This window comes from Diadema antillarum, unplaced genomic scaffold (assembly GCF_040938485.1).
Source record: "Diadema antillarum isolate AM-2024a unplaced genomic scaffold, OU_Dant_1.0 seq00001873_RagTag, whole genome shotgun sequence".
NCBI classification, from domain to species: domain Eukaryota; kingdom Metazoa; phylum Echinodermata; class Echinoidea; order Diadematoida; family Diadematidae; genus Diadema; species Diadema antillarum.
This window is the reverse complement of record NW_027272542.1, coordinates 75497-84113: the sequence shown is the minus strand read 5'-3', so window position 1 is coordinate 84113 and position 8617 is coordinate 75497. Positions and strand designations below refer to the sequence as shown.

Here is an 8617-nt window from a genome sequence, read left to right as displayed (position 1 = left end):
CTAGAAATCGCTTGACAATGACGGTCTTCCACGGTGTCATCTTTAAAAAACAAACAAACAAACTTTACAACAATGAATTAAATAATATACTGTCAATGTCAAAAAATGTGTATCTAGGTTAATTGTGATCCATATTTCAATGGTATGCAAGTTAACTGATAACAGAATATATGGATGTTTCATTCACAGTGAAAATAATCTGTGATAACAGATAAGAAAATAACAGAAAATACACTGTACATGTAATACTCTATAAGCCTATCTCACGAAACTAGCTGATGGAGCACCTATCTGCAATCTATTATAGCATAGCACAAAAATAGTAGATAATGTTTTATAATTCAAGGAAAATGATCAGTGCAACTGATTGACAAATTGCCCTACATCGACGTAAATAAGCACTGAATTGATCAGTGTTTTAGTAGTAGCCATGATAAAAAAATCATGGGCGTACATACTCGAGCAGGATTCGAACCCACGACCTCCTGATCAGTCTGTGCTACCTTCAAACTCTAAGAACAGTTATGGCATTATATTCATTTATCCAAAATTTCCCAATCATTTCACAATGTCCATACAGAACCATCAGGTAATATAAACACTTACACCTGATGGTAAGATTTTAGTTACACATGTATAAAAAAAAGAAGAAGAAAGAGCTTCACGTTGAAATGCCCAAATATTGTGTCACAAACTTTTGTCATTCAGAGTAGGTTTCACATTTGAGAGATGGCAATATCTTATGAGTTTGGAACTCCTTTACACACAATTCCTTCAAACCTAATTCATGTGGACATAGTCATGTCTTTTAGTGCACATGTTCAATGCTCCACTTTTTATTTGTTTTCCATTCAAAACACAGGCATAATTATAATGCTATCTCATTGAATCATATGGTTTTTAATGCTCATTCAAAATCACAATAGTGAGCTGGATCATGATCTTTCATGTGTGTGTGTGTGTGTGTGTGACTTAACCAGAGCCTTTAGCCATAAATTACAAGTTCTACTCATATAAATTAAGATGCTCTACATGTGTAATCTTTGGAGTTAATTCAGCGCCAACCCCATCATTCTGATCATACTTTCAAAGATTTTAGTGGCCAGTAAAAGACAGTGATATACATACGTACCTGCCATATTTCGTCTTTGTGCAGGTTCCTTAACTGGGCTTGGCGGTGGCACAGGTTTAACATTGGCTCCAACAGGGCTGGCACTGCAGACATCAGATGCACTATCAGCTTCCCTACTTGGACTTCTGGAAGAATCATTGTCCGACGAGTGAGTTGCACCACCAGTCTCATTACATTCTGCTGGTGGAGACTGGACTCTGCTTCCTTGGTTGCCATCATCACTCCTGACTTTTCCTGGCCCAAGTATCAACCTCATAGTTCCGTTTGGTTTTAAACATGGATCTCCTCCATTCCGGGCATGACCTCCTCGGAATACTTGAGACATATTTCCATTGGGTTTTTTCATTGCTACATTTCCCTGAGTTGGTGAGAGGTTTGATTGATCAGCTGCTGTTGAAGAGGATTCCGATGTGGGTGATTCTGACCGACTGTTATGGAACTGACTTTTTGGTTCGTCTTCTTGATTGTGCACTCTGTCTTTTGCTAATGTTCTCTTACTCTCTCTATCAGCACTCCCTTTAACTACAGCGATTTTAGCACCATGGGTTTCTCCACATCCTTTATCAGGTCCATTCTCAGTGACATTATCCTTCCTTCTATGCATATCATCCTCGCAAGAATTTGGGATCCTGGAATCTTGTCCAAGATCTGCAACTTTGAGTTCAAAATGTTCAGGACCATTGGTTTTTGTGTCACCAACATGTGGTCTATCAGCTTCCCGAGGGTTTTTTGCAGTACTGTCTGTATTCTTGTCTGCAATGGACAATTGATCACTAACTCTTGATGATCGCAGATTTTCATAATATCCCGTTTTTCCTGCATGACGTGGATCATCAGCATCTGACATGTTACCTCTTGAGGAAGAAGGCACCTCTTGACTTTGTTCTCCTCCATTTAGACTATGAATCTGGGCTGTGACTTTCAATTCTGGGCCACACCCAGGATCTGCTGGTCTCCCTTGCTGTCCTTCTGTAACAGATCCTGCTCCCCTTGCTGAGTAACATCCACTTACAACACCTGGACCTGTGCCATCATTGGTGTTTATCATGTGGGTTTCCATGGTACCAGGCAGATTGACATCCAAACCACCTGTTGCTCCCTGGGTGTGGTTTTCCCTGGATTCATGTGACAGGGAAGGTGATGGATTCTCTCCCACATCCTTGGTGTCTAGTAGAGGATCTGCTGCAAACACACACAACATGCACATAATCATAATACCAGGAAGTTTGTCATGCACCACATGTGAGCTAGCTTGTGCAAATGAAATTCTGTGCTTTTATCTGCAGGACCAAATTTGGTCCAAATTTGGATATAATACAATGGGTGCACATCTATTATCAAAAATAATATTGGGGTATTGAGATTATGCAGGAAGAACATACATATTTCTAACGAACAAATAGACAAATAAAATCCCGGAGTTAATACTGTTAGTGATAACTTGTGTGCATACAGAACTCCTTTTTATTGCCATCAGTTTGTGATAGACATATTTAAAATGCTTTAATATATACAACCTAATTCAGGATAAATCACAAATTAAAGGCATTTACCAATAATAGCTTTGGAAAAGTGAAGAGACTCATTTCTTTGCCCTCTCCCCCCACCCTCCCAACACATGAAATTTCAACAAACACAAAGAAAAGGTGAGAAAAAAAAAAACCACAAAGTGTTGTTATTTAATCACTTACTTTGTTCTGGTAATTTATCGTCATCAGGCTGTTGGTTCCTTTCCCTCTTTTTGATTGCATTTAGCTGCACATCTGTAAAACATGTAATGGCATATATTCAAAGACTTTTGCACATGCGAGAGATGATCGCTTTGGATTTTTAAAGAGACTGACATAAATAGATTACCTTAACATTTTTCTTATGTGTTCACACCCAATGCCTATGCTACAATCTTATTCATATATTACATAAAACCCAACAACATACCGTATACGCTGTCATTTTCGCGTACAGATATTTTCGCAAATGACAAGGTTATAAGCATTTTTGTGAGATGTTGTTTTCAAGAATCGACGCCGACGCTTACGTTAATGTTCTATTAACAAAGCGCATGGAGACATTTTCCCGTGTTGTTAAATTCGCGATCCAACTGTGATTCGCGAAATTTGTGAAATTTACACCCTCGCAAAAATAACAGCTTGTACAGTACTTCCATGTAAATGTGTCTAATGAGAAAATATCAATCGTCACATTCTAGCAGCAGTCAAGTTGACAAAGGCTGCAACACAAACAAAGTATCAATATTTCTTGCCTTAGATGATAGAAAATCTGGAATTTTGTTGTTGCACTAATATGTGAAGCTTATCACTTGAAGTTTTTTAAGAGGCCGCATACAAGGTTGTATGCCATCTGTATATATATATATATATATATATATATATATATATATATATATATATATTATGCTATAAGTCCTAACAGACATTTGTGAGCCTTCTTCATAGTTAAGCCTGTTGATTCACTGTGTGTGATGCTAATGACAGGTTGTGCATACAATAAGCATCTAATAGGAATTTCTCAAAAGTTGAATTCTCCACATAATGTATTTAGAAGATATTACTGCACATACATGTATATCTATAAAATCAAGCTGCATGATTTATGTAATTTTGAATCATTTGAGACAACTGGATCACTTAACATGGTTCCAAAGTAACTCTAGGAAATTGATCATTTATCATGACTGTACAGGTGCATGGAAGAAGCCAGTAATCTACTAACATATAACTACATTGTAGTCTCTCCCTCAGACTCAGCGCCTTCTTCATCCTAGATTATGAACAAGGGTACACTGTGAATGTATTGTACCCTGAATGTGCTAAAAACCATGTAGCATTCAGTTGAAAACATTTAGTGTAAGCAGGACCACAGCATCAAAACATTTGGTAAGACTGTAGAGTCTGTATGAGTTAGTCATTTTGTGTTTAAGTCATGGTTTGGTGAGGTATAGAAATGATATGTTTTGCCCTTTTCCTTTACAAAGTTATAAATCCAAATCTTCCGTATGACATTTTCCAAAATAACAGTTTGACTAAGTTTATATGCATCAAGCTTTGACAAAACAAAATTGTAAGAGCCTGCTATTCAAAGTTTACCATGAAAAATTTTTTGTACAGAGGTTTAAAAACGAAAGATTTGTGTGTGTGTGTGTGTGTGTGTTGTGTGTGTGTGTGTAGTTGATTGCCCATTTTGCTTTAAAAACAATGCTAGAAACAGATTGTAAATGCATACATAATGCAAGTGGCCTTCTAATTAAGAATTTTTTTCTTAATTAAAATTTTTTTTTCTTAACCCATTACACACACATCAAGAAGTTTTCTGGATTAGAATTGTACACATCTTACCATCACAATCATTGTTGGTGACAGTAGGTGCGTATCTCTTAACTCTCTCTCTCCACCACGAAATGGTCATGATGACCAACAGGACAACTGCGATGACCAAAAAGACTGCCAGCACAATCACTGTAACGGAGTAGTCCTTTGTGTTTGTGTGGGCTGGAAACAGAGAGACGGAGGGTATAGCAAACAGTAATTTTGTAACAAAATACTGCTTAGATATGTAATAAAAAAGTGGGATCTTATCAAGCATTCACAGGAAGCACATCTGAAGGACAGGAGAATACTCTTCTCATTCTGGTAATTGATTGACTAAAAGGTCTTTATTAAAGATCTGAGTAGGCAACTACTGTAAGAGTGGATATTTTTGAGGTGATTAAATTTTCGCGTACATGCAAATATTTTTGCGAGCCATATGTTCCAGTAGTTGATGTCTTGATTGCGCGGAATTAAAAACATGCAAAACTCTGTCTTTCCGGGCCAAGCGAGAAAAATTGGTCGCGAGAAATATCAACTTTTACAGTAACAGTCAAATTGCACAGATGTACATACAAAATTACACATTAATATAACAAGAATAATTTCATAACCATGTAAGATCAAAAAAAAAAAAACACACATTCAAACATACTGTTTAAACAATTGGTACAAATTTAACTCTAATTAACTGTGATAACTCTTAACTCTATCTTAACTCTAAATTTAAGTCTGATTTTCCTCAAACCTTACTGGTGTGTTCTACTAATATGCTGCATTCACCCAATCCACATGTTATATAATATAATATATACATATACATATATATGGCTTTAATTTCCCTTTAAAATCAGTGAAAGGGATCAGAGAAAATCCTTGCAATTTGCGTTTATGCCTCCACGAAAGCCACATACACACCTATGGCTTCTGGCTGAGTTGGTGTAACTGGTGTAGTACCGGTACTGTCATCATCCAGCCCAGTTGAGGTACTCTGTGATGATGAAGTCTCTTGGACTGCCTCAGAAGATGAAGGTGCCTGAGTAGGAGTTGAAGTGGTTGAATCGTGCTTTGGAGAACACACTGTATCTGTCTCACCCGTACAGGGCTGCTGCTCATATTCCCCATCCTTACACTGTGTGCATGGGTTGCAGGAGCGACAGTTGGGCTGCGACTGATAGGTCTGCGTGGGGCAACTCTGACATCTGTCCAGAAAAACAAACAAACAAACACACAAATCTTGATATTCAAACTGGTTATTCTAGATGCCACAGGACACAATTTCTGTTTTGGTGTGCCCAACTGTTGTGTAGAGGAGAACAAAGCACAGGCCATCAATAATAAAATTTGCTGTTTAGCATTTAAAGCAAAACATAGTACAGTCAACTTCGGATACCTCGACGTCGGATAAGCCGAATATCACTTACCTCGGGGGCAAAATGAAAGTCCCGATTGTTCCTATGGAGTTTCCGTGTACTAAAATTTGCGTAGCTCGAAGAAAATAACTCGAAATTCGGTTACCTCGAAGTGAAATCTGCTGTCCCGATCTTAATTAACTTATTGTTTTTCCCAGCATGTAGCTCGAATCGAAATTGCAAACATCACTCAGCATCTCCGATTAAGGGCAAGTCCAAGATATCGCGCACCTTACGTATGGGACATTCAGAGATTTCAAACCTCTGGAAAGTAATGAAGGAGCACTTGGATTTTACTGTTTATCATCAGGAGGACTGGTAGCCCTGAGAAGAATATTGTGTTTAAGTTTGATGTCATTTGACCTTGGGTAAATTATTTTATTAAGAAAAATATGGCAACTTACGTATGGGACCAGAGAAAAACTAGATTTTTCAAAATAAAGTTTGAATTGAAAATTCTCTGAAAGTACCATACTGATCAAGTTCTGTTTAGAAGAAGAAAGGTACAATACTGAAGTATCTTTCAGCAAAGTTTCACTGCAAAAGAATAGCGCATATTTTCATGAAGTTGGTTTAATTAACGAAAGTGCACCTTACGTATGGGACATGGCTCAACTTACGTATGGGACATTTGTCTTTAGTGCACAAGTGTATTGCTATGAAGAAACTTGTCTGGCTGATGCAATTTCCCAAGAAAATGAGCTATTTTTAGTAGTATTCTGAGATCAAAAGTGTAAAGTAATAAAAGTTGGTATGCCAACTGTTATTCCTGAAGCGTCCTCCACACTCACTAGTAGTGGGTATGCTGAACGCTGCTAATATGCTAGCGATGTTTTAATTTTGTCCAAGTAGTAGTATTGAATCACAGGCAAAAAAAGCCACAGGCAATATACTATCAAAAAAAGTTCTGCAGCCTTACAAGAACTATGTTTTCACTTTAAATGTTACTTGTTCTGTAAACCTTTACCAACTGCTGAGAAATTATCTCGTGCTTTCAAGCAGTTAACAAACGATGCATTTGTATAACATATTCAGAGAAGCAGTCAGGGCATTTGTGGGATAATTTCATTTGGAAAGTGGTACCACACACAAACTGGTTTCTACATCAAAGTCATTATCCATTATATGATCACATAAGGTGAAAATATTCAATCTTTCATCAAAATGATTTACAGGCCATACATAACATATGACAAGCATTTCTTTTTTTCATTTTCTTTTTTTTTTTAATGAAAAGTATGCATTACCCAGCCCGGTTAGTGAGGTATATGTCAAGGCAAAAATGATTTTTTTTTTTTTTTTTTTTTTTACATTCCTCAAACGAATCTTGGAAAAAAAAAACTTAGGCAGCAAGTTGTCATATTTTGAGAAGTTTTGCTAACCTCTACCTTCTCAGTGAGGACACGATCACTTGCAGTTTTGAATCCAGTAATGTAAAATCTCACAGGATTTGTTAATGTGGCATCTAACAACAAGATTACAGCCATTCCACAGGGCAACCAGTGAGATACTTCTATATATCACAACTACATTTCCATGGGCAAAAAAGAAGTAGAACTACGTGTATCACTGAATATGATTAATACCTCACCTAAAAATTGGGGAGTTGAGTTAGCTCATCCACAATATTTTTGAATGCTTTTTATTGAAAAATGTTACAATTGCATTGCATAACTCTGATTAAACGTGTGCTTTGCTAATTAAAATATTAGTCACATGCTCCAATCTCAAGGCAAATGATTAGAAACTAAGGGAGTGAGCAAAATCCACTAAGATTTACATTTTTTAATTAAAATGCTGTTATCATGGCAATGCATTTCTACACTGATGAAAGGTGAAATTTATACATCTTGGTACAGTACCAATTACATGTGCCTAATTTCAAGCCAAATGCTCAAATTCTGAGGGAATTAGCTTAAAGGACAAATCCACCTTCATACACTGGTGGATTGAGTAAATGCAGCAATATCAGTACATCTACATAGTACAGTAGACACATGTGTCAAATTTCTAGTCAAATGCTAAGAAACTGAGGGAGTTAGATCAATTAATCCACTATTTTTTTTTGCATGCTTTTTTGAAAAAAATGTGGTTACCATGGCAATGCATAGCTCAACACTGACAAAACTGAGATGTCTTTTGCACAGCTTAAAACTACAGTAGACATAATTATGATGTGCCAAATCTTAGGTCAAATGTTAAAAAAGTGGGGGAGGTAAATGCAATCCATGATAATTTTGTGTGATTATTTATTTAGAAATATTTTACCATGGCAATCCATTGTTTCATGATGATAATGATGATGAAATTTACACAACTTCTTATCATAGTGGTCAAGTATCATGCAAAATATCAGCCAAATTTTCAACAATGATGAAAGATAACGTTTACACATCTCTGTACTGTACCGGTTGCCTGTTCCTAATTTCAAGCCAAATGCACAAAATCTGGGGGAGTTAGCTTAATGCTTTACTGTGTAAAAAAAAAAAAAAAAAAAAAAAAAAAAAAATGCTGTTGGTCAATTCCACGGAAAGGTTGCATTTTATGAAAATCACACTATTGAGTATAGATGATTAATGAAGCTTAATTAGATGATCTGAGTGTGTTTACTCAAAGCAGCCTTTCACAACGGATATTTTGATACCTCATTTGTGAACATCGGTGAACGTGGAGTGGAGTTATGTCCGAAAAACCTTCATTTTTCATGAAAATTGCCAATTTTTGCAGAATTTATGTATCATTTCTGA

The 8617-nt window shown here is 36.5% G+C and overlaps 1 protein-coding gene across 1 annotated transcript; it reads right to left on the bottom strand.

Moving 5' to 3' along the window:
* Positions 1–1654: 1654 nt before the first annotated feature.
* Positions 1655–6992, bottom strand: LOC139712906 (uncharacterized). The gene is made up of 6 exons (XM_071624684.1): positions 6961–6992; positions 5377–5660; positions 4489–4641; positions 2824–2895; positions 1911–2314; positions 1655–1786 (listed from the first exon to the last, which is right to left on the bottom strand). Exons 1-6 carry the CDS (start codon positions 6990–6992, stop codon positions 1655–1657), a joined length of 1077 nt encoding a protein of 358 aa, XP_071480785.1.
* Positions 6993–8617: the final 1625 nt, after the last annotated feature.